This window comes from Mesocricetus auratus, unplaced genomic scaffold (genome assembly GCF_017639785.1).
Source record: "Mesocricetus auratus isolate SY011 unplaced genomic scaffold, BCM_Maur_2.0 Super-Scaffold_100028, whole genome shotgun sequence".
NCBI classification, from domain to species: domain Eukaryota; kingdom Metazoa; phylum Chordata; class Mammalia; order Rodentia; family Cricetidae; genus Mesocricetus; species Mesocricetus auratus.
In genome coordinates, this window is record NW_024429209.1 from 24471323 (window position 1) to 24497014 (window position 25692).

Sequence of the window (25692 nt, forward strand, 5' to 3'; positions counted from 1 at the left end):
CAGGTGTTTCTGACAGAGGAAACAGTCTGTGACAGTCTGGACACTTCCTCAGACTCTGGGATACAAAGGGGTCTCTGGTGGCTGCCTTTGTGGCTGGCTGTGGCGTTAAGTTTCGTGAGGAATAAGTGCTACTGTAGATGGCCCTTCAGCCATGAAGGTGGGTAGGCTCCAAGGAAGCTGAGCAGTAGGAACTGGTCAGCCATGGAAGCAGCAGCCTTGAGTCTGACAGGCCCCTAACGTACGGAGAGCAAGGGAACACGATTAACACAAAAAGAAATGGCGACGCATGCCTGCAGAGACGAACACAGGAGCTCACCAGCACCTCGACTGACACCTGGGAACGAGGGGGAGACACCACGACTGGGTTTATTCAGGCATAAACAGCAACCAAGAGCCAACAAGCACACAACAGCAATGAGTCTAGTGCACACAGCAGATGAGCCTTGAACACACAGGGGAAAAAAGCCAGACATCAGCACAACTGGTCTCCAGGACTCTGATCATAATAGGAGGGCCGGGAGCTTCGGGGAGAGGATGTCCACATGGCAGAGAGACCGGGGCCACGTCTGACTTTTAAAGCTCACTAAGCCCAAAGGCCTCGGGATCAAGCATTCCGCCCTAACTGAACTTCATCTTGACCACAGAGCAGCAATGGAAGCAAGCAGAGAAAGGGACAGCTGAGCGGGCATGGGGACAACACCGTGACTTTATTTTCCTTGTCTGGCTTCTGGGTGCGGGTGGGGACGGCCTGTCAGGAACATCCAGCCAGTGGCTTTTTCTGACCCAGAAGAGAACAGCACAGCAGCCCTGTACAGTTGGCCACTGTGGCTTTGCCCTGACCTCTACTGTTGTCTGCAAATCCCTGGTTGGAACCGTGTATGCATCGTGATGGCAGAACTCACATCAGACAGGTGTATCTGCTGCCTTCCTCACTGAGGCTCCTGTTACCCTTGGCTCCCAAGTTCTAGGACGAATTTCCCCACCGGGGTTATCGTGCAGCATCCTGAGGGCTCCAGGATGGGAGCTAGTGACCCGGTCAGTCAGCGGAGTGAGTGCAGATTCAAACATGGCAGATGGGGTCCTTGATGCCCTGAGGGCTCTAGAGGAGGCCTACAAAATCCATGGTTCAGAACCCAGGCCTCTGCATGCCCTTCCTGTGCACAGGAATGTCCTGGGGCATCCAGGTCAGGGTTCCTTCCCCAGCAGCACCCTGGGATGCCCAGCAGCTCTGTGTTTAAAGGCGGGTTTGCCTGCAGTTACAGGTAAAGACAGCAGCTGGCCCTTTGGCAAACCTCTGCCCTGACATCATTCTGCTGGGATGGGCAAGCTGTGCCATGGAGGTGACAGCTGTATCTACTGGGAGCTTGGTGTGTTCGTTCCAGACTTCATTAAGTCCTTCCTTCGTTCCCCAGAGCTATCCAGAAACAGGGACCACAGCTTCAGGGCCTAGCTCAAGCCGGCTGAGGGTGCAGGGCCCAGCTCTGCCAAACCCACTTGGCTGGTGGGGAGAGCAGAGAGACAACCACGACACAAGAGGATTTCTTGGGTGTCTCCCATGTTCTGCCCTCCGCCCAGTGGAATCTCAAAGAGGTGGGCACAGCAGGTGCTTCTCCCAACCCCATCACTGGGGATTCTTCAGGTTGCCCGGTGCTATCTTGGGAAGAGAGGAGCCCCTCAGGTCTTCCCCACAATCTAAGTAGAAGGCAGACTGCTTGAGGCACCCATAACCCTTGGTCCATAGCCCTCAAGACAAGAAGTCGAAGAGCCTGGCTTGCTTAGAACCCTCTTGGCAGTTCCACAGCATCAAAGGGGCTTCCCATCACTCCTGCTGGCCCAGAGAGTCCCACGTCTCTTGTGCAAGATGCGCTCGATGGAACTGTGGCCTCACCACAGGACTAGGGTGAGAAGTCCTACCTTCAGTCTTAATCCCAGAGAGACAAAAACATACAGGGGTATTAAGAAAGATCCATGAGGGGATCTACAGTCCAGGACCTGAACACGGTCTGACCCCCACACACACACACAAAACCCTGACACTCCCAATGCTCTTGCCCTCCTGGGGTTGCTGGTCCCTAGGAAGAACTCACTAAAGAACCCTTGTGATGCAGGGCTCCTATGGGGCCTCAGTCTTGCTGTGAGGGCCTGTGTTAGTTCTCTTGTTCTGCTCTGCTTCTCACCAATCCACACCCCCCCCAATCTAAACAAAACACAACCTGCCTGGACTCAGCCCTGACACCTGTGAGTCGGAGAGCAGCCCAGTCTGGAGGGTTGAAGGGAGCACTTCATGGGGTAGGGAGAGGATGGGGCTGGCAGAGGCACAGTGGGAGTTTCCTGGGTCTGATGAATTCCCCCCCTCCACCCCCAGGATGAGGGGCTCTGAAGAGGGATGAATTCTTGTGGCCCCACAGGGCAACTGAGATCAACACTGGATCATTCGTGTGCTGTCTGCTGGCCGGGGTGAGGGGGGGTGACTGTCACCTGCTCTGGAGAAATTTCAACAGGGGCTCAGAATGTAACTCTGCCCTGTGCCAGCCCTCAGCTGGCTCCAACCAGGCCCATGGCTGGACCAGAGCCAGTGCCAGCTTCTACCTCCTGAGAAGCAGCATCTCTCTCGTAGGTGCTTCATGGCAGGTTTGGAAGATGGGGGTAACCGACAAGTAGCATGGTCCCTACAGAGAGACCGGAGGGGCTGGGCCAAGCATGCCTTTCTGCCGCTGTGCCCCTAGATCATACCAGCCAGCCAGGGGGGCAGGAAGAGGCCCACAGTGCCCAGTAGGCAGACGATGATGAACATCCAGAGGAAGATTCGGTCAATGACCATGGCCACGTACTTCCAGTCTTCTTTTACCTGCAAACACAGACACGGGTCACACTAGCAGCTCTCAGACCCCAGACGGGCAGCCAGAGAAACCGCTGGAACCTGGAACTGTGAGTCACAGTTCTGCATATTCCGTCAGATACACACCTGCACACACCTCCCCGTGTGGGAGGCGACGGGTGGAGAAGGAGCGTGTCACTATCCAGCTATGGTCAGAGAATCTGCCGGGCAGAGCAGCTGCTGCAGCATAGAGTGGAGGAAGGCACCGTAACGAGTGAGCTAGGCATCTACATAGAGCCCACGTCTAAGGCCACGTGAGTGGGGCTCTTTAAATTTGGACTCACGGGAGCTTTCTGCTGGTCCACACTGCCACAAGAGACTTGGGGTTCAGGCTGTACCTCAGCTGGTCTTACCGCTTAGCAGAATGCCTAAGTTTAAAGGGGGGCTGATTGGGCAGACACAGGGCCCATGGCTTCAGGGTGAAGTTTGTCTTAAGTTTGCTAAAGCTGAGCCGGGCATTGGTGGCGCACGCCTTTAATCCCAGCACTTGGGAGGCAGAGGCAGGGGATCTCTGTGAGTTCGAAGCCAGCCTGGTCTACAGAGCTAGTTCCAGGACAGTCTCCAAAAATACAATACAGAGAAACCCTGTCTCAAAAAAACAAAAACAAAAACAAAAAAGTTTTCTAAATCTGGGTAGCACCATGGAGGTTGAATCTACCTCCCCACAGTGCATACGTCAAAAGTGGATCTCAGGGGCTGGAGGGTTGGCTCAGTGGTTAAGAGCACTGGCTGCTCTTCAAGAGGTCCTGAGTTCAATTCCCAGCATCCATGTGGTAGCTCACAACCATCTACAACTCCAGTTTCAGGGGGATTGACACCTTCCCCTGGTCTCTGCTGGCACCAGGTGTACATATGGTGTACAGACAGACATACATGTAATCAAAACACCAGTACACACAACATAAAATTAATGTAACTTAAAAAGTGGATCCCAGATTGATGCCAGCCATGCGTCCTAGAAGAAGCTAAGGGCTAGGAACATGCTGGGTAATGGATTGGTCACTAAGGCGACCCCACAGTGGCTGAGTGCCCAAAAGGCAAGGGCTAATCCCACACTTGCCCCCTGGCCTGGCCCTGACTATCCGCACACACCTCTTACATGGGCAGGTGTGCACATGCCGGGCAGAGGCAATGGTCAGGGACAGAGCGTGAACAGTGACCACAAACACACATGAAGCACAATGCATCGCATGTCCACCATCTGCGGCCACTCAAACTTCATTGGACCACGCTATGACACATGGTGACGATATGACTACTGGCTCTTTCTACAGTTCTGCTGGACCCCACAATATCAACTCTTTCTGCCAGGGGCTGATGCAAGGTATCCATTTCCTCAAGGTGTTCCCCGAAGCAAAGACTCAGGAGATCGATGATGCCTGGCTCTAACTAGGCCTGGGGATTAGCATTGCATTGAAGACAATTCTGCATGCAGCTCTGGCCTTAACTCCGCCATCCTGCTCCTGACTCTTCACTGTCCTGCGAGCGCGTCACTACTCTAGAAGGGCCTGAAATCACCCCGAGGTTTGATCGGAGCCACACTGGGACACAGTCTGTGTGCATGCGAGCAGCAGGGAGTAAGCCATGGTAAAGCAGACTTCAAGCCAGCTGAGGAACACTTGGCCTGGCAGGCCTGGTCTGGAGAGGAGTACAGCCGCCCCAGTTGCAAGGGCGTCTACCCCGAGTTTTCAAAGCAATCGTGGGTGTCCTGGTGGTTTAAGCCAAAAGCAAGCAGCCATCTTCACTCAGAAAACTTCAGACCAAACAGATGTTTGCTAAATAAAAAACCCCTCAAGGGCTCTTCAGAGTAAATGGCTGCTTGGTGTCCCTCTGCCCCTTCCTAGGCCTGGGACCAAGCCTCGGAAGATGAAGCACCACAGCCATGACCAAAGCCCTACTGTCTTGTCCCTATGAAGTCAGCAAGTTTCCCAGCCCAGAACCATGTCAGGCAGCTGCAGCAGGCCAGGGAGATGGAGGAGGGCATGAGCTCCAGCTACAGGATTGTGCTAGGGATGCAATGGTTTCGGGAGGATTTCAATTAAACTTGCCACATCCATTCTCCCTCAGTGACCTCACTCCACTTCATGCCTGGATCTCTTTCTCCATCCCAGAGCTACAACAAGACAGAGCCCCAGAATGGACATTTCTCTGCAGATAGGTCTCTGAGGTGAGGTCCAGAGGTTGCAGAGACCTCCAGAATGGCTTAATGAGTCCCCAAGACTCGGTGGGGGTGACTCTGGGAGCAGAGACACACTCCTGGGATGTGGGTCACCAGCCCCCCTTTCTTTCCCGGGCTGAGCAGCTCCAGAAGACAATCCACAGCCCCAGGTTGGGTAGGAAGATGAGCAGAAGCCAGAAAAACCACATCCCAGGAGGGACAGTGGCAAATGCCAGCTCAGGGCAAGGTTAATGTAAAGGACAGATGCCACAGATGTTTCCGAGGACACCACAGAGACAAAGGTCAGCCAGGACAGGACTTCCCCTGATGACCTCTTCATCCAACCTCTGTGAGACTCTGATCCTCACAGGCGGAGTTAGATTTGAGAAACAGCTTGCCTAGCACCGGGAGTCCTGCATCTCCGCGTCAGCTGAGCCCAGACCCCGTCCTGGAGACCCTTATGTGCTACAGACAGACAAATGTGGAAGGGAAGATGAACCCACGATGCCCTGTGGCAAGGTCAGACAGAGCTGACACCACTGCCCAGCCCAGCTGTGCTCTGTGGAAAGCGCAGGAACACCCATCTGGGTCAGGAGATCAACACCTACAGAGGGGCAGGACCACTCTCTTTCAGGCCTCTGTAGAGTCAAAGCTTGGAGATGAGGAACACATGGGAGCAGGCTGGCTGAGCACCGGCCTTCTGTGTGTCCAGGTTCCTGAGGGCTCGGTACTGTGGCAGCATTATGTCCTCACAACTGGCAGGGTGGGGGCTGGGTGCAGTTCCTGGCACCCCATTCTCTTCTCTGTGCCCTCTCTACCTTCCTAGGGTTCAGAGGACCACCCTTCACCATGCATAAGCTCAAGAGAGACCTGTTCTTGGAGTTATAGGTCAGCAGTCCCATCAAATTTTGAGGAAGGCCAGTATGGGACCTTGCCTGTCACCCAGTCATAGCTGGGCAGGCGTGCCAAGCAACGCATAACAGTCTGAAGACTTCAAAGGAAGACTTGCGAGTGTTGCGATGGCAGTGCTAGGAACAGCCTCTCAACCCACTACTTGCCAGGGCTCGTAAAGTCCTGGCACCTGAATGAAGCGGCAGCACTTCAATGTACTCCCTGTCAAGCGGGCCTCACTTAAGCCCAGCTTGGCTGAGGGACCTGTGAATGCTGCTAGGCAGAGACTCTGCACCATCAAGTTGTACAGCTTTTGTCTGGAGCTTTGGCTTCTGGGTCACGTGTGGGAAACACCAGACATTTCGTTCTATCTGGGCCAGGGGCACCTCCCATGCACAGCCACTGTTAAGGACTTACCGAGAAATCTGTGTCTTCTGCCTTGAGGTGGTCTGCGATGTACTGGACACCCTCGACTGCCCGTGTCAGGGCTGGTGACAGGGGTAGGTGCTGGGGGGGTGCTTTGGTGCCTCGGGCCTTGAGAACAGTGACTGGAGACACTGGAGATGGTTCCTTGCATGTGCATTTGCACGGAGAGGTCTGGTCTGGCAGCGGAAGCTGGGATGGATGGGCCTTCAGGGAGGCTGGGGAGCCAGTTGGCTGGCTGTCAGCCGGGGAGACAGCTCCATCTCGAGAAACACAGTACTGGATACTCCGAGACCGGCAGCGGACACCACCCTCTGCTGCTTCTTGAGAGCTGGGCACATTCTGGACACTCAGGGACCTGGCTTTGACGAACATCGGGACCCTGGCGCTGTTGGGTGAGTGGCAGGGGCCAGGTGATGGACAGGGGCTGGTCTTCTTAACCTCTGACGTCTGTAAATCTGGGGCCTTGTGGGAGGGTGACTTGCACATAGGCTGGGTCTCAACGGGTGTGTTCAGAGTGTTGCAGAATGACGGGGCAGGGGACAGGCCCTGGTTTCGGATGTCACCCAAGATGCCAGGCTCACCCTCAGGCTCTGGCCAGAAACGAGGGGCGCTGGCCATCTTGTGCATGGACTCAATAAGTCTCCGGCAGTTGTCTTTGACCACAGATGGGCGCTTCATGAAGAGAAGGCGAGGCACGATGTCCAGGAAGACTCTGCGCACCCAGGCAGGCATGGTATGCGTGCGGGGCGAGCGGTGGTGTACATTGAGCACGAAGACGGTGATGACAATGGAGAGGGTGACGAAGATCATGGTGAAGAGCAGGTACTCGCCGATGAGCGGGATGACCAGCGAGGTGGACGGGATGATCTCCGTGATGAGCAGCAGGAAGACGGTGAGTGAGAGCAGCACCGAGATGCACAGCGTGACCTTCTCGCCGCACTCAGAGGGCAGGTAGAAGACCAGCACGGTGAGGCAGGAAATGAGCAGGCAGGGGATGATGAGGTTGATGGTGTAGAACAGCGGCAGCCGGCGGATGATGAAGGCGTAGGTGATGTCAGGGTAGATCTCGGCACAGCATTCGTACTTCCGGGTGTTGTAGGTGCCCACGGCATCCACGATGACCCACTCCCCGCTTTCCCAGAAGTCCAGCTGGTCTACGCGGCTATGCATGCTCACCAAGTCAATCTTGGCCTTGTCATAGGTCCAGGACCCAAACTTCATGGTACAGTTCTGCTGGTCGAAGGGGAAGAAGGTGACGTCAATGCTGCAGGAGCTCTTATAGATGGCTGGGGGTGTCCACTGTACCCGCCCATCATAGAACAGGTGAGCCTTGGTCAGGTGGGTGACTGCAAAGTCCCCGTCCGCGCTGGCAGGAAGAGGGAGGTAGAGAGAGAGAGAGACAGAGAGAGAGAGAAGTGAGGTCTGCCCAGCCCTACACCACACCCATGAATACCCTTGCAGAGAAAGGGTCACAACCTGACCACCAGCCCCACCAAGCACCATGGAGAGCGCAGGACTGTGTGTAGTAGTCATGTCTGGGCCACCAATCTCCTGTGTGCTTCTGTTTGTCACCCTTGAGTCAAGGTAGCATGTGGTCCAGAGAACACAGGACAAATGGCGCCCACACCAGTGGACAGTTAGTGTTACAGCTATTATCCATTACTATTATGAGGGACACAGGGGTAGGACCAAACTCCTGAACACCCTGTGGTGATACATTATCAATGATTTCTTAAAGCTTGCTTGAAGATCAGAAAAAAGCAAAGCAGCTGGTCACTAGCTCTTACTCTACCTCAGAATGAAAAGGAGATCCTGGCTCCACAAAACCTCAGACTGTAACCTCTCCTCAGCGTGACTGGAGAATCCTGAGACTTCAATGTCTTCCTATCCTCAGTGTGGCGGGAGAATGAATGCCTGCTTCTGACTACTGAAGACCCTGCTCCTATCTTTTATACCCCTCTAGTGCTGGGATTAAAGGCGTGTGATCTCAGGTGCTGAGGTCATCTCTGTGCGAGCTGTTTCTCTTTAGGACTGATCAATCTTGTGTGGATCTGGGTGGCCTTGGACTCACAGAGATCCATTTACCTCTTTTTTTTTTTTTTTTTTTTTTTTTTTTTTTTTGGTTTTTTCGAGACAGGGTTTCTCTGTGGCTTTGGAGGCTGTCCTGGAACTCACTTGGTAGTCCAAGCTGGTCTCGAATTCACAGAGATCCGCCTGCCTCTGCCTCCCGAGTGCTGGGATTAAAGGCGTGCGCCACCAACGCCCGGCTCCATTTAACTCTTAATCCTGAGTCCAAGGATTCAAGGTGCGCACCACCACTGCCTGATCTTCATAGCTTGAGTCTGGCTTTGCTTTCTGAATCCCCAGGCAAGCTTTAATACATCATAAATAATATAACACACACAACACCCATTGCCCCACGATTTTGCATTTGTACCTTCTCCATGCAGAGGGGCCTGGGTCACCTCTGTGCCTTTGAGAATTGAAGCACCATGGGAGTTTCTTCCTCTGGCTATCACCTGAGCACCTCATGTACTGAGAGGAGGGGCAGGTGCCTGCCTTCTTCAGTGTAGGAGCTAACAACTGACCCCTGCAGTGTGCTGTGGATATCCCAGAGGTCCCTGCAGGGCCATACCAAGCCCAGTGTGTATGGAGTATGTGTCCACAGGGACAGAGCAAGTGGGCCCAGAGGGCTGATCCAGAAAAATGGGTGCCTGCTGAGCCCAAAAGCCCAGCAGGTGGGACAAGCAAACTTTCATCCTCATCACCCATGAAAAAGGAGGCCTCACACCAAGCATCTTCTCACAGGGCCCTGGTGAATGGATGATCTTTCTGGAGGCCAGTGGATATCTCTGCCCATCTCATCCATATGGAGGGCCCCGGGTGTGAAAATGTCAGTGCAGCTGACCAAGGGGCCTCCCAGGACAAAGATGCCTCTGAATTTCCCCCTGGACTGGGCCCACACTCAGGATGGATCCCCCTTCTGACCTTCTGCCACTGGACACTGAGATGTGTCTTCCCTTCCACGGGCCCCAATAACTTGGAGGCCACCTCTCTACAGGCCATGGCACGCAGACTGGATGAGGACTCCAGCTGCCTCATTCCAGCGTCTGACGGTTGGCTTCTTGTCTGTCTGTCTCCCTCTTTCTCTCTCTCTGGATGTTTGCCAGGTTGGGCAATGGAGTATGGGGCTGCTGTCCTCCAAGCCTCCTCTCTTGATCAGAGTTCCAGCCTTGACCTCTGGGCTTGACAAACAGAGATGCTATGCCTTGGTTTACCCATTATTGGAACTTGGTGACACTGGAGAGCAGACTCCATGAAACCTTTCTCACCCTGCTCACCTCCACAACCCTCCCCAGAACTGCTCACAGTTCATGCTTGCCTGCAGAACCTGTACCCTATTTGCCTGCAGAAATCTGTACCCTATTTGCCTCGTGAAACCCTGTGGTGGTGTGCCACTCTTTAGGCCTAGGCTTCTCTACAGGCCCAGACCATTTGCTCTGGCCCTAGATTAGCATTCACAGACCATCAGAGTCGGCAACAATGTACTAACACTTTTGGGCAAACCCTGCCAGCTTCAGCTCAGAGATACTGATGGGAAGCCTCGATTTATAGCTAAAGAGCTCTCTGAAGCCTGATTAAACGCCTCACTAATGGCACCAGCACGCATCCCTTCGGTCTCACCACTCATAAAACAGTGTAGCCCGGAGCCACAGGCTCCAGAACCTTCTGTTTTCCCAAGTGTCCAGCCCCCTCTGTCCATTCCTTCTCCCACCTCCATTCATAGGCCCAGATCATTGACTTAGGCAGAGAAATCCACGTCCGCTGAATTTCATCAGCCAACTGGCCCTGCTCCCCTGTCTAGCTTCTCAGGTTCTGGCCAGGGCCCATGGTGGTCACCTGGTACCCCCAGTGAACCCTTCCTATGCTAATCAATCACCTGCAGCATCATCCACAAGGTCCAGGAGACCTGAACCTCCCATGACCTCAGTGGGTGCCAATCCTGGGCCCTCCTGCATGTTAGCCCATCCTGGGTCAGTGTCACTGGTTTTCTCCTGCACAGCTGTGCTGCATACAGAAAGAGTTGGAAAACCTGCACCCAATGCACTGCCTGGCTTCTGGAGAAGTCGAGGTTCCCTCCGGTTATACGGGGGTGGATCTCGCAGCACATTTCAGGCCCTGTGGAATCAGGCTTGGGGTTGTCTCCCTTCTCGAAGTCTTGCCTCTCCAAAAATCAAAGCCTCTACACTCCAGGCGCACATTTAAATTCCCCCATAGCAAGCGAGTGGATCCTCTGCTTTGCAAATATTGTGCAGGGCAGGCAGGAGAGGCTGCAACCAGCTGGCAGACAGGGGCCCTCGGGGCTCGCTTGAATTAGTGGCTCCCATCTGTAGCCTAGACTGCTGAGTCTAGGTTTCCCACCCTTCAGAAATACTGGAGATTCAGCAGTCACACACAGCTCAGGCCGTGGCGGCCCCGGCTGCCTCCAACTATACTACTCACCACTCTGTTCTCCCTGCTCTCCCTAGCCTGTCTGGGCCCCACTCGAGTTTTTCTGAGCACCTAAACCTGTGTGGATGGATCCCTCTGAGGTTGTGGCCGTGCTTGTGGTTGCAGACAGGTCTCGCGTGCACTTTCTGAGGAAGGAGGTTTCTGAGGGTGGCAGTGCAGCCCATCTCCATCAAATTCTGGCTCTGCTCCCATGTGACACCCCCGCAAAGCCCCAGCCGTGGAGGTGACAGCAGAGTCCCATAAGGCTCAGCAATCTGTAGTAGTTCTGGCTGCTTTGTTCTTCTCATGGTGCCAAGGGTAAGATAGTCACAATGCCCAAAGGATAATGCTGTCCCAGGGACCACCGGCAGCCCAGCCATGCCCCAGGACAGCAGGCTCCTCAAGTGAGCTGTCTGGCATTTCACTGCTAAGGCTGCCGACGCAGGGTGAAGATGGTGGGTCCTCAGTTTCCAGTTCTGCACCTTAGAGCCCCCAGGAAACCAGAGGAAGTACAAACATTTGGGTCCTACAGCCATCCAATGTGAGTTAGTTACGGATTCAACAAGCTGGTCAGTAGCTAGCGGTGGGTGGGTCCCAGATTTTATCCCTACCAAAGAGGCCCCAACACATGAGGTTGCAATCCAGAGGCAAGTAAGATCATCTGTTTGACCCGACCTGATTGAGAGCTTCTGGGCTTCCAGGAGAGGGAGCCCCAAGTCAACAAAAGAGTAGGGACTCCCCCTGTCCAGCAGTGGGACCAACCATCTGGCTAGCAGTTGCTAATTGCTGCTAGAAATGGCCTTCCTCCCTTGCAGCACAAGAGTCCTTTCAACCTTCACCGGCTCCAAGTCCTGCTCAGACAGACCTCAAGTGCTTATCCCAACCCCCACAGAAAAGGGGGTCTGCCCCTTTTCACATGTATCCTAGCAGGTAGGAGAGAGACAGAGGTGACCTAGGAGGGGTGCCTGTCCTCAGGAACTCGGTCCTGGGCTTTTAAATTGGTTCCCCCACCTATTCCTCCGCCTACCCAATACCACCCAGGGAACACACGCACGTCATGTCCTTTGTTGTCCTGAGTCCAATGGGCTGCCCAGAGTAGATTCAGTACTTGATCCCAGGGTTCAAGGGTAGAACAAGCAGAGTGTGGGCCCCAGAAAGGCCCAGTAGCTAGAAGCCTTCCAGGGCTTCAACTGGACAGCTACAGAAGACTTAATGAGGGAAGAGCAGGGGTCATGAACCTTGACATTCCCTGCCATCTGCTCGTTCTCAAACCAACCCTTTCAATGCAGCCCACCCATAACACATTTCAGAAAACCACCCGCAGCTCCTAAAAGCCAAGGAAGTGGCTAGCACTCCACTCAAGGAAAGAGGAAAGAGAATCTCAGCCATTCTTAATCAAATAGGGGCATTTGTAGGTCAGACGGGCACCGCAGGGCCCGGAGGGGGCTGTGGGCAGATGGCTAGGACTAGGGGGCGGAAGGGCTTCTGTTTGCTTTGTCTGCTAACACCATGGGAGCTGCTACCCACCCTGAGTAGACTCAGCTCGGAAAGCCAGCTGCTCCCAGCTCAGGTCTTCTTTGCAAGGGTCTCCAGGAAAAACAAGTATGAGGATGCCTATCTCCTGCCTTCTCCATGCAGACTTCAGCTTCCAGGAGCTGAGACAGGGTGTGAACTGAGCGTAAGGGCTGGGGTTGCCCACTGGCTCAGCGCCCAGTGTGGGGCATAGCATGAAGGTGGGGCCAAGAAGAGTGGGAGACAAGGATTTTGGGGAGCAGCTACTTCTCTTGCACCTCATCTCCTCCCAAAGTCCCCCGCGTCACTGATCTTCCAGACTGCGACGTGTGCATGGCAGGTGAGACCTGCTTGGGACGGGACCTGTCGTCACTGCCAGAAGAGGAATCCAATCCATTCTTTGCCCCCTGGGAGACCAGAACTAGAAAGCCTCTAGACCTCACAGCAGGTTCACCCAGGTGCTGGGGACTCTACACCCAGCCCGCTGGGCTTCCACTCTGTTTGCCCAGCTCCTCTTTGCTCTCAGCGGCTTCCTTGCTGGGATGGGGCCTGACCACCTCACCTGCCAGGGCCCACGGAGCTTACTTGTTATAGAGGACGATGTCAGGCCTCCAGATGAGCTCAGAGGGGATGCGGATGGAGGTAACGTTCTCATAGTCAACAGGGTCCCAGCGCAGCTTGTAGTCATGCCACTCCTGAGTGGGAGTGGAGAGCCACATGTGAAGGGGTTATGGGGCAGAGAGGGCAGAGGGCAGAGGGCAGAGGCAGGGAAGCCCTCCCCACTCACCTGCTTCACCCACACATTCGTCGTCATCATCTGGTTCTTCTCGTCCTAGGGCGCAAGCAAGAAAGGACCTTGAGGTCCCCGCTCAGTAACAGACACGTTTCTGCCTGGATCGACTGACAGCTATAGCTAGCCATAGGCATGGACAAGCCAGGGCTGAGCTTCAGGAGGGAAGGAATTCTTCAGCCCTGAAGGCAAACCTAGCCTGGGATGGCAGCCTAAGGGGAGATAGGGTTAGGAGACAAAGACCCTGGAACCTTTCCAGAAAGGCATGGGGGATAAGCTCAGCTCCAAATGGACCCTAGGCTTCTTATAGGCTGAGTCTCCTTCCCAGAAATCTGCCAGCCGTGCCCATTCACATTGCTCCTTCCCTGCTCCCTTCTGCAGATGAGATCCATGGCTATTCCTACGGCCATCAAACCACAGGTTAGGGAGACCTTGACTAAAGTATCCCTCTGGTCCAAGGTGGATGTCATAGGGGGAAGATTCTGGTGTTTTTTTTTTTAACCTCAAGGTCACCAGGAAATAAGCAGTCAGGCTGAGAAGACCTAAGGCCATAGACTACTCTGTGAGGTCTCTTACAGCTACTGCCCCGGTCCACCTACCCTCCCTACGCCTTTATTTCCCGCTCTGTGCCCTAGGAATGGGCCCCTCTGTTGCATCCTTGGTGAGAAACATCAGGTTGGAGATCTGTGTTCTGAAGGGTCAGCTCCTAAAGCAGACAGGACCCTTGTACATGAAAAGCAAGCCCTGGGTGCAGAGGCACAGGGGTCTGTGGGGACAGAGGCAGCCATAGCCGCACCTCCTAGCCACTCAGCACCCAGGAGGGACCTGAGACCTCACGCCCATACTCTGGGGAACAGCACTGGGCCTTGTGAGAGGGTACCTGATACTGGGTAGCCTGCATCCCAGACTGGACCAACATTTTCCATCATCAGCCTAAGCGTGACAAACAGCCTCCTCCAGGGACCCAACCAAGGAGATCTCAGGACATCTAGCAAGAAAGCGCCTTGCCCAGAATAGAGCATGTGTGTATATGATTCCCGCCCCCACAAAAGGCTACCAAGTGTGAGGATGTTGCATCTCCTGAATGCCCAGCCCCAGGCCTGGGTCCTCTCCAGTACAGTCATCTAGGAAGGTCACCCAGTGGCCTGCGTGAGTCCTCTCCCTGGAAGGATACCAAAGAAGAAGGTGGGATACAGAGCACAGTCCATAGTCTGCTGCTTCCCCGTGCTGCCTGCAGGAGCTAGTCTGCAGCAACCTCATCCCTGCATGACCTTGACCTGTACCCAGGGAAGCTGGAGATGGAGACGGCTTGCTGCATGCCAAAGGGCCTCCGGGATCATCAGAATAAACTTGACTGTGGCTGGACTGGGTTTTCCTACCCTAGTATCCCTTCCAGCCCCATATGGCCATCATCCTCCAGGGTCCTCGGATCCCACAGATGTCACAGAGCTCTGTGGTTCATTTCACAAGGACTCGGCATCAGGTTAGGGAATTACTGGCGATTCAGTAGCCTTCTCTGCAGTTGGCGTGAACTCAGGCAAGGCACGCGTCTCCCTTACTGGGTGCGGATTCCCAGCGGGGGCATCTGTAGTAGATCTAGCAGCTCACAAAGGGACACAGGCAGGTTGGGCACTAGGATGGGGGCCACCTGGATCCCAGGCCCTAGCGGAAGAAAGAAGAGTAGTCCAGACACAAGGCAGACCATTCTACACAAATGCAGCCGTGAGCCTCCAACATGTAGAGTGTGAGGAGGAGGTTGTATCCCCTGAATGAGCCAGCCTAGAGCCAGCCCTTCCCTTTGTAGCAAAGTCAAGGTAGGTGCCTGGCAGGGTGTGGGGTGAGCCTTTGGGACACCCTCCAAACCAGGCCCAGGAGCTATATGCATGGAAGTATATACATGTTCACATGTGACCTCAGCTAGATCCAGGGCAGGGGTCAGGTCTGGGAGCCAGGCCCCTTAGAGAAATCTTGGTGCTGGGTGTGCTCTGAGCCTCAATGTCTCCTGAGGCAGACAGCACAAGATTGAGATGCACAGGCTTAGGCATGCCTGGAGGTAGCAGGCCCAGAGCCTTGAGCTGCCACCAACGTTGTGTCTGCCAGCCACCACTTTGTAACAGTCTTTGCAAACCTCAGCAAGGTCTAGGGGCCCATACATCATGCACTGTCCTTGATGTCACCCAGCTATGGATACTGTAGGAACCATTTGGGGGCCAAATGCTAGGCCCTCCTGAGGATGAAAGCCTTGGTGGCCAGCTCTGAATAGGGCCAACCTGCAAAGGTCTCTGTGTCCAATCCCACCAGGCCAGATCCCTGGGATGTTACTGGCTCTGTCCCAGCTCGCATCAGGTAAGCACATGGAAAGGTTGGAAATCACACATGTTTAGTGCCAGCCTCGAGCCAACACTTCTCCATGTATCAGAGTGTGGGGAGGGGGCATCTTTGGGACACTGACGCTGGGGTATGAACTCAAGCAAGCCACACAGCGTCCTTTCTGGTCCTCCCTTTTCTCTTCTGTCCCTCCCAGAAGGCTCTGCAGGGACAGCTCTCTCTCTCTCTCTCCTTGGATCCAGGATCTGCCCCTGAACCCAGAGAAACCCAGTATGGAGACCCCAAGCTCACTAAATCAGGTGGCTGTGGCTGCCCCACTGGTAAGGTTATGGCCTCCCCAGCCTCACTCCTCCAGCCAGGACAGAACCCATACCGAGGCCCAGTATGGAGGGCAGAGGCTTGAGTGGTACTGAAACTCAGGTGTACACCACCCCTCTGGCTTGGTTCCCCCAAAGACCGGTCCCACCCCACGAGGAGCAGCTGAACACGGCCAGGAGAGGTTGGGTGCTAGCAGAACATCTCAGCGTCACACGAGGTCAGCCTCTACAGTATACTTCCCTGGCCCCAAGACCTTGTCTCTGGTGCTTCCTCCAGGACTCCTTGGGCTAGGGGTTACTGCCTAGCTCACACATGTCCTCCCAGAAGTCTTCCTGGACCCTCACTAGGAAAATGGACACATCCGGGTTGACAGGATCTGTCTGTGCGATTCACCCGAGCCCTACTCCACACTGTTTGGTTTCCCATGGCCTCCGGGATCAGCCCGAGATCAGTGTGCCCTCCGTGTACCACAGTGCCCACGGGGAGGGTGACACAACCAAAGCTTCCCACAGCCCCAGCTGCTGAAGAGCCAGGCACTGGCCCTCCTATGCCCACAGAAGCCCTTTCTGTTCTTGAGGCCAAAAGGTGCCCTGCTTACTTTAGGAAAAGCAGCCACTAGCTTTTCTACGGAATAGGTCCAGAGTCGCAGAGCTCACCTCCCTTCCCCAGTGCTGAGAACGTGCTGAAGCTCTCAGACTCAGGGCCATACGTCCTACAGGGTGACCACATCGTCCTATATAACACCAGGCCATCCCCACACCTACCACATCAATGAGCTGGGCAATAGACAGGCCGAAACGGACGAGGACCACATCTGAGATGTTGGCTACCGGCCGAGACCACTTGTTGTAGCCAGAGAAGAGTCTCTTCAGGAGCCGCTCCTCCGCATGGGCCCGGGTCTCTATGTGGCTGTTAGCTGTGGGAGAGGCAGGAGGTTTAGGGACAGGTGACCGTAAAGACTGCCCCCTCCAGCCCCATGCCATCACAGTCCTTCTTCCTTCCCTCCCTCCCTCCCTCCTTCCCTCCCTCCCTCCCTCCCTCCCTTCCTTCCTTCCTTCTGGCTCCTCTTACAGTCAGTCACCTTCCTCCTTAGGACCCCTGGGCATGCTGCCTTGATTTCCCCGATGTCCTGCAAGGAAGTCTTTCTAGCGCCCTCAGAATGGGTCAGACCCTCCTGTTCTTCACCAGGAAATCAAGGCAACTGACACGGCGGAACACTGAATTGCGTACAGTTTCCCCTGCAGACAATCGCTTTGGATGGAGGTGCCCTGTCTCCAGTGACCGGCAGAGACAAAGGACACGAAATGACAGCCGGATGGGGATGGGGGCGGATCGTGTATGGGGCAGCGAGGGTGGTGGGGATGAGAACGGGGCACTGCTCCTCATGGCTGCAGGGAGCTTGACCCACTATCTACTGCCTGGGTTTTAGGGTCCACCCTGACAACGAATGCAGACCCTCAGGGCCACTAGCGCCCGGTGTTCAGGGCAGATACAAGATAAGCGCCACGCTGCGTCCTTGAGAGGGTGGTCCCTTATTCCACTACCTAGCAGTTCATCTGTGTCCTCTCCATCGCCCCCCCCAATACACACACGTGGCTAGGGGGCCTCCCTGTCTCCATTTGCCGGGTTGCTGCATCAAAGAGGGGGTTGGGGAGAGGGAAGGGAACCTCTGCTGTCTGCTGGTTCCTGCTTACCTGAGAACCACAGGAAGTCCTCAGGAGGGGCTTCCTAGAGTGCCCCCACAGCCTCCTCCCTCAACCTCATTCTTCCCGGTTCCTTGGACCAGTAAGGCTCAACCCCACTGCTCAGTGGGGAGGCCAGGGATTAAGTAACTGCCGGAAGCCCCTGGATGGGTTAGGGGTGAAAGTGTCCGCTTAGAGGATGGGAAGTGGAAGAATGCGGGGGTAGAAAGGGTAGGATGGGAGCTCCGGGGGGGGGGCAGAGGCAGATCCCTGAAACCACGAGCAGACATGGGGGCGGTCTGCTGAGAGATTTGGCAGAATGGAACCTCCCTCCCAGGTGGACTCCACCTCTATCCTAGTTGGAGGTTCTGGTTCCAGCTGGGAAATGCAGCCAGACCACCCTCCTCCCCCCTCACCCCGCCTCCTCTCAAACCCCCTCTCCTGGCACTTGGCGGCTGATTCCTTCCTCACTGGCTCAGCTAGCACCGCAGGACGTCGGAGCTGTAGTGGGTGGAGGAGTCTCTGGCTATCCCGTTGCGCGCACCCGCGGCTTGGCACCGCAGCCCCGGGCCTCCTCTCCCCTGGCCCCGGAGTCTCAGGTGCCAGAACCCGGGAGACAAGAAAAAAAAAAAAAAAACGTTAGAAACTTACCAGGCAAGAGGCCGACCCCTAACAGCAGCAGCAGCGGCAGTAGCAGCCGCGGTGGCGGCGCCCGGGGGCCCCAGAGCTTCATGGCGCACCGAGCGGGCTCTAGACGCGGGCGGCTCCCGACTGTGCCGCGCCTTCGCTCTGAGACCCGCGCGCGCCCAACTTCATGCCCCGTGCCGCGGCTGCTCGTCCCCAAGCCAGGCTCCGCAGCTCGTCCCGCGGGGCGCGGTGGCGGGGCGGGAGCTCGAGGTTGTGGGCTCCGCTGCGCGGCCCCGCCTGGACCTGCTGCCTCCAGCCGCCGGCGAGAGGGGAGGAGAAGGAGGGACGGGAGGGAGGAGGAAACGGGCGGGAGGAGGGGGCGGACTGGGCCCCGAGGGTAGGTGGAGGCCACACTCGGTCCCGCGTGGGGGTAAAGTTTCCTTGTCCCCCTGGGGCTCGCGACGTGCCGGGTGAGGTTGGCGACCCCCTAGTCATCCCAGCAACTCCAGCGCCTTCAGGACACCAGCCCCCAACCCTGGTCTCCAGCCCTAACCCGGCCGGCCTCCTAAAGACTGCTGGGCACGCACGCATTCAGGGACTGTGTGCGAGAGCTGGGCTCTGGCTAACTCCATCACTCCACCCCGCCTTAGTGTGACTGTTTGCAGTTTGGAAATAGCAAGTCTCTCTCTCGTCTGTGCCCCTAGCCCAGTGTTGAGTAAAGAAGCAACCCTCCATTAGCCTGCCGCCCTCCTGCACCGCAATCCCAAGAGGCATCCAGCAGCGTCCAGGCCCAGCGCTGTCCTAATGAGAAGAATCTGATGCCCCGGACCCTGCATCTCGCAGGACCCACCCGGTATGAGGGTCCACCCTTGTTCTTTCTGGGCGTGCGGGTTCTCTGCCCTAGCCCCCACCCCCGCCGGTCCTGTGGACTGTGCTGGCGCAAAAACAGCTTCCACCCGCCCCCACCCCAACTCTGTAGGCAGCGAGCTATTGGCTAGAGAGGACAGGTGCTTGGAGAAAATCTGGAGATGGTCCTGAGGGATGCCTCTAATAAGGTGCTCCGGTACTGTGCCTCCCAGGGAGGGGGACCCCTCTGAGCAGCAGGTGCTGGGAGGAGGGGCTGTGTGTGGTTTGTGGGCCTGAGTTTCCCAAGAAGGAAGAAGCCCTGTCTTACCCCAAAAGCCAGATGTGGCCCAACCTTGCCTTATCCCAGAGACTCTGCAGCTGACTCTGAGGCCCCAGATGGAGACAGTCCTGAAGTTGAAAGTGAGAAGGTGCTGTCTCTGTCCCCGTTGCACATGCCTCTCTGTCCCCAGGCATGGTGGCTCCGAGGTTGACTGGCCCTCGGACCCTCTGCACCTACCCACAACAGTACAGGGGCAGTTTCCATGGCCCTGCTCCTGCTCCCATGGCTGACCTCCTCTCTTCCATTTCTCCACCCTGCTCCACCTCCCCTGTCTGCCTCTCTAACAGTAATGGACCCAGCTCTCTTGCCCTCTGGCCTACAGTGAATGCATGTCACACATCCCCTCTGGGACCTTCGGACTCCTCCAGGTCGCTGGCATCATCTGCCTATACTTTGTGAGCAGAGCCTTCCAAAATATCCTCCTCCTGAGCAGACCACCTCAGCAGTGACCATTGTTTCCCCCACCGTGCCTTCCTACACGCTGGCCCAAGTATTGAGGACGTGTGGCCATGCCAGAGAAACCCTGTCTCGAAAAAAAAAAAATCACACATTCAGTAGTGGGATTCCAACACAGCTACAGAACCCCAGGGTGGCACCCTGGCCTCGTGTGGAGAATGCTCTCTGGGCACCCACTCCCTTTCTGCCTGGAGTCTTCCCAGGAGCCTAGGGAAGCCTGGCTCTCCCAATAGAACTCCACTCTCACCACTAGAGCTAATTTGTCCTCATCTATCCCAGTCAGATCCTGGCTCCACACTGTGGGCATCTATTAGCCCCATCCCTCCACTAGCTGAGTATTTTTAAGCACACCCGTAATCTTGAGCTAAAACTCATCCGGTGACTGAGCACTACCTGTGGGGAAGAAAGCAAGCCTGTGTAAAGCCTGGCATGGTGGACCCCCCCCCCCGGGGTGGGGGGAGCTGGGGAGAGCAGCAGGGCCAATAGGTCCCATGTGGGAAAACTGCAGCTGGTCCTGGGTCAACAGACATCTTGATTCACTACACCTCCGCTTAGTATCAGCACAGGACAAAGGGATTGCCTTAGGTGGCCATGCAGTCCTCATAACTACATAGAAGTAGTCAAACACGATTCCGGTCCCTTACAGCCTCTCCCAGCTACCCTGGAACTCTGATTTGGAGATGTCATTCTCCAAGGCTTTGTGCCCAGCCTTCCAGGTTTAGCAGTCGAGACAGTCTTTCCTGGGGCAAAAGGCCAGGGCACTGCTGACACAGCCCTGGGGACTCACACACATCTGCCTGGTTGGTTGACTTTCCCTGCGGATTTGCTAATGCAGCAGATTAATCAGTCTCGCTCATTAATTTGTAGGGCCCCTCCTGCTCCACCTGCTGACTAGAAGCACTGCTGGGGGACCCTGGGAACCCTGGCACTGAGTGAGGCTCTTACTGCAGGCACTAGGCAAAAAAGCCCCAGTTTTTACAAGTCTGTAGGCCACTTGATGGTGCAGAAGATTAGGATGACCCCCCACCCCCAGGCCAGTCTGTGTCCCTGAGGGTGGGGGCGGAGAAAGCCCCTGCACACGCCTCCCACCCTAGCTATGCTGAGACTCTCCCAGGATACTGCTGCTGCCCAACTGGACACTAGTCCTGCAGATACAGGCCTCTGAGGGGACTTCCCTCCCCCCTCTCTCTGCCCTCTCTACCCTCCGCCCTGTCCCAAGGACATTTCTATGGTAACCATCTGCCGGTATAAACAGGGATTCACATATAAAGGCTGTGTCCGCTACACTAGGCCTCTATCCCACTGGGATGTGAGTCCAGGAGGGAAGCTCTGGGGCTCACACGCAGGCAGGGCTGTCAGTGTGGATGGGCGTGTGTGTTGAATGCAGATGGAGGGATGGATGCATAACAGAAGGAAGGAGGGGGGAGGAGAAGAGGGGGGAGAAGGGGAGAATCAAAGGGAGGAAGGGAATGTCCGCCTCTAGGGCCCTGCCCTGCCACTTTGAACCCCCACCCCTGGACCAGGCTTAAACAGGCTGAGAGTCTCTTTGGTTAGGGCTGGATTCGGGCTCCCGGGCAGGTGGCTAGAGTGGGCAGCAGGAGACCCAGAGCCAGGTCTCCCAGACATGTTGGGACCTGAAGGGCTCAGCATTGACTCTCACCATGATCTCCACTGCAGTGGGTAACCATGACTCTCACCATCATCTCCACTGCAGTGGGTGACCATGACTCTCACCATGATCTCCACTGCAGTGGGTGACCATGATTACACTGGGCCTAGCTGCATTTCCTGCCCTCCTTTGATTAGACCTCATCCTGACCCCTGGCTGCTCCAGGTGTTCTCACGCCAGGACACTAGCAGTCACCCCAAGTTCTAGTCGTGTGCTGAAGCAAAGCGGGCAAGCTACAGGCAGCTCTAAGCCCGGGGAGGGGGAGGGGGAGGGGGTCCTTGGCACCCTGCAGTCCGGTTCTGGATTAAGAGGACGTGTCATCCAGGGTCAGCAGCTGCCAGGACCATCTGCGGCTGCGGCTGGAGTTTGAAAGCCCGCTTTTCCTTGTCTCAGGAGCTCGAGGACCTTCTGCCTCATCTGACTTCCTGTGGGTGCTCCCTCCCGTTTGCCAAGAGACCATCGATCGTGCGCGGCACAGGCAGCGCTCTGCCCCTCTCCCCCCGCACCCGCACCTCTCTGCCCTCGCACTTAATTGTCTATAAAGGCTGTGAGGAGGGCTCCAACTCCAGGGAGCACTTTGGTGATGAACGAGAGTGATCGCCCCGCTGGCTCCAAGTCTTAACTGCTGGCCCAGAGACAGCACCGTGGCTGGCAGCCAGAGCTGATTTTAAACTGCTCAGCCCCTCTCATGCAGTGACCCCAGGCAAGCCATTCACTTTCCCCGGTCCTGGTTTCCTCGACTGTTGAATGAGGTAGCAATGATCCCGTGTTGCCAGTGCTATGGGGAAGAGGAAGGTGGTACTGGGCTGCCCTTTAACCTCCTGGCGGTTTGGGGCTCTCAGGGAAGAATCCCAGTACCAACATCTATGAGTCTAGGCATGGGGCAGGCTAGGTACGATACAACTCAAAGAGGTGGCCCTGTTACCTGGTTTGAGCATCACCACATACGGGCCCAGATGGGCCCAGGGCTGGGGAGCATTGGCCCATGACCCACATCAGGGGCCACAGCCACACTCGGGCCCCACCCCCCCACCCCCCACCCCCCCAACCCCCCAGGCAGCCAGAGCCTATATCTCTCAACACCTGCTGATCCCCGGTCCTGAGACACAGCTTGGGTCCGGCAACCGATGGATGCTGACGCAGGTGGTGGGTGTCAGGCTCTTTGTGAAGAATTTTGTCCTGACAGGCAGACAAAGAAAAGCCCTTTGTCCCCACCAGCTGGCTGCCTGCAAACAGTTCCAGCCAGAGTCCCTCGGAAGCTGCTGCTTTCTGTGAGGGATGGATGCAGCTCCCACTCTGAGGGGACATGGACAGGAGGACAGGAGGGGCAAGAAGCAGTGGCCACAGCTTCCCTGTAGAGGAGGGTGGGGGGAGGGGCAGCCTCCTGAATCACTCTGGGCTTGGCGCTTGGCAGCTGCAGGGCCAGCCAGAGATTAAGTGACCCTCCAGGGAAAATGCAAGGTCCTTCTGGTAGGTTCTCCTCCTTCACCTCCAGCTCACCTTGTTATCTTATTCCTCCAAGCCTGTCCAGGGTGGATTCCTGGGTCCCCTCATGAAACCGATGCCCTGAGACCCGCGAGGTCACCGTGAACACCGTGTCTGAAGTTGGTCCAACATTTCCCTCACTGCCCATGCGGTGCCAAACCCTGGTGATCTCCTCAGCAGACATGGCTTTCACTTAGACTTCATCATATGGCCTTTGTGACTTCAGAGTCTGTATCTCCGTGATGTCCTCCTACGATCTCTTGTAAGAGACAGTGTGCACATTCTGGGCGTGACATCTGCTGGGCTGTGGAGACTAGACAAAGGACTCTGATAGTCACCTAGCCTCTTTTTTTTAAATATTTATTTAGTTATTATGTATACAGTGTTCTCCATGCATGTATGCCTGAACACCAGAAGAGGGCACCAGATCTCATTACGGATGGTTGTCAGTCACCATGTGATTGCTGGGAATTGAACTAAGGACCTCTGGAAGAGAGGCCAGTGCTCTTAACAACTGAGCCATCTCTCCAGCCCAACCTTGGCAAGTCTTACAATGAAAACATTTAATTGGGATGGCTCACTTACAGTTCCAGAGATTTAATCCATTATCATCATGAAGTCACCTAGCTTCTTTTTTTTTTTTTTTTTTTTTTTTTGGTTTTTCGAGACAGGGTTTCTCTGTATTGTTTTGGAGGCTGTCCTGGACCTAGCTCTGTAGACCAGGCTGGCCTCGAACTCACAAGATCCGCCTGCCTCTGTCTCCCAAGTGCTGGGATTAAAGGCGTGTGCCACCAACACCCGGCTGTCACCTAGCTTCTTTAGGAGTCACAAGTATCAGGGTCTCTCTGGGCAGAAGAGTAAAGCTTTGGCAGCCCCTGGCCTTTCTACCAAAGCCATGTGACACCTGTAGCCCAAAAGCTGACAGAAACACATAAAACACAAGTCAAGTCCCTGTATGCATGTATGGAGTATGTGTGTACATATGAAGTATGCTTACATGTTATGAATATGTGTGGGCATGTGTTTACATAGGATATGTGTGCGTGGAGTTTATGTGTACAAGAGTTTATGTGTGGTGGGGTATGTAGGAATGGAGTATGTGTTTTTACAGGATGTGTGTATATGTTGTTTGTGTGTGTGTGTGTTCACAGACAGTCTACATGTGCATGGGTATTTGTGTGTATGAATGTGTTTGCATGAGGTGTGCATGAATGGGTGTCCATGTATATGCATGGGGTAACTATGAACAGGGTGTGGAATGTACAAGGTATGCATGGATGGGTATGTATGGGGTAGGTATGGGTGTACACAGAGTGTGTGTGGTCTGTGTGTGCATGAGATGTGTATACACTGGGTATATGTTTGCAGAGAGAGTGTGTGTGTGCATATGGCATCTGTGTGCATGATGTATGGATGCTCATAGGGTTGTGCTCATGGAGTTTACATGTACATGGAGTGCACATGGAGTGTATTTGCATGGGATTAGTGTGTGTACAGGGTGTGTATGTATGTGTATATGGTATGTGTATGCATGGAATGTGTGTACAAGGGGCACACATGTACAGAGTATGCTGTGTTGGATGTATTATGTATGTGTGGTGTATGTGGGTACACAGGGTATGTGTTTGTTTACATGGGATATATACATGCATAGGATAGTTGTGCATGGTGTATATGTAGATGGTGAGTGTTTGCAAGAAGTATAAGTGTATGCATAGGGTATGTGTACATAGTACATGTTATAGTCCTTCAGCTATGTTTCTTAACCCTTATGACCAGGTGATCTTGCTTGCCCTGTTATTGACTCTAGGGCCCGGCCCCTGCCTTGTTCACTTTTATCTTTATTTCCTTGGGAGAGTTCTGCAGGAAGGATAGCCCATATGCTTAGTTTCTGTCTCTACAATTTGCTCTCCCTGGATCTGAGTAGGACACTAACACTACACATCCTGGAGACTCAGATCTCTAGGCCCAGAACATCATTACAAGGAAGGCATTTCCCTTGTTAAGCAACTGAATAAAGGGAACCAAGTGGACGGGGGGGGGTGTCTAATTATCCCACAACTCTGCCTTTGGGTGTACTTGGGCATCTCAGTATTGGGGATTGGCAACCAAGATTCCTGAGGCTATTCTGGGCATCCATAGCCTATAGCTCCAGCATCTTCTGCCCCACCAGTAAATTGGGATACTGATAGTGGAGCTCAGCCATACAGGAGGCTTCTGACTACCAGTCTCCAACTCGGTTCTTCTTCATCCAGGGCCTCTCTCCAGCACCCAACACAGGACCCTCTTTCCACCCCTCCCTGTTCTCTGGCGTCCTCTCTTACCTACCTACACACCTTCCTCCCCACTGTCCTGCATCCCTGTGGCATTTAGGGGTGCCCTGAAGAGCCAGGGGCTGTTTCTGCTGAGAGGGCTTCCAAGACCCAGTGTAGGAAACTGACTCATCCTAAGAAGGATGTCCTGGGAGCAGGTACACCTCTCTTGGATGTGGATACCAGCTCTCCCACAGACGGGGAGGGACAGAGTTGTACATGGCCCTCTGAGTGCCTGATGACTGCATCCAGGACCACCTTTAGGGTCCTTATTCAGTTGGGCTGGATGAGGGAGTGGGCCTATCCTAGAAGTAACTCCAGGGATCCAGGCTGAAAAGGAAGCTGAAAGATGGGGAAGCCCCAAGGAATAAGAGGAGGACCCAAGTGACCAAAATACTCCAAACCAGGTCCCAGATCCCCCAGCAGTGGAGCCTACCAACTATGACCCAGCTGGATTCCTCTAGGTAAGCATGGTCTTGAGCC

At 55.1% G+C, this 25692-nt stretch overlaps 1 protein-coding gene across 2 annotated transcripts; it reads right to left on the minus strand.

Moving 5' to 3' along the window:
- Nucleotides 1-348: 348 nt before the first annotated feature.
- Chrna4 (cholinergic receptor nicotinic alpha 4 subunit) lies at nucleotides 349-19008 on the minus strand. Of its 2 annotated transcripts, none has more exons than XM_005074534.4 (6): nucleotides 18126-19008; nucleotides 16557-16708; nucleotides 13144-13188; nucleotides 12942-13051; nucleotides 6345-7719; nucleotides 349-2848 (listed from the first exon to the last, which is right to left on the minus strand). In XM_005074534.4, the coding sequence occupies exons 1-6, from the start codon at nucleotides 18205-18207 to the stop codon at nucleotides 2723-2725; spliced, it is 1890 nt and encodes a 629-aa protein (XP_005074591.1). In that variant the 5' UTR covers nucleotides 18208-19008; the 3' UTR covers nucleotides 349-2722. The 2 variants fall into 2 exon arrangements, with proteins under 2 accessions (XP_005074591.1, XP_040588832.1); XM_040732898.1 differs by lacking the exon at nucleotides 18126-19008 and adding an exon at nucleotides 17487-17779.
- Nucleotides 19009-25692: the final 6684 nt, after the last annotated feature.

What these genes read in the sequence shown, in the direction of transcription:
- Chrna4 (XM_005074534.4), bottom strand. Translation starts at nt 18,207, where the DNA reads ATGAAGCTCTGGGGCCCCCGGGCGCCGCCACCGCGGCTGCTACTGCCG. An exon ending in AGGGGTCGGCCTCTTGCCTG is followed by an intron (nt 16,709 to 18,125) that starts GTAAGTTTCTAA and finishes CCTCTCCCACAG; the next exon opens with CTAACAGCCACATAGAGACC. An exon ending in CGAATGTGTGGGTGAAGCAG is followed by an intron (nt 13,052 to 13,143) that starts GTGAGTGGGGAG and finishes ACTCCCACTCAG; the next exon opens with GAGTGGCATGACTACAAGCT.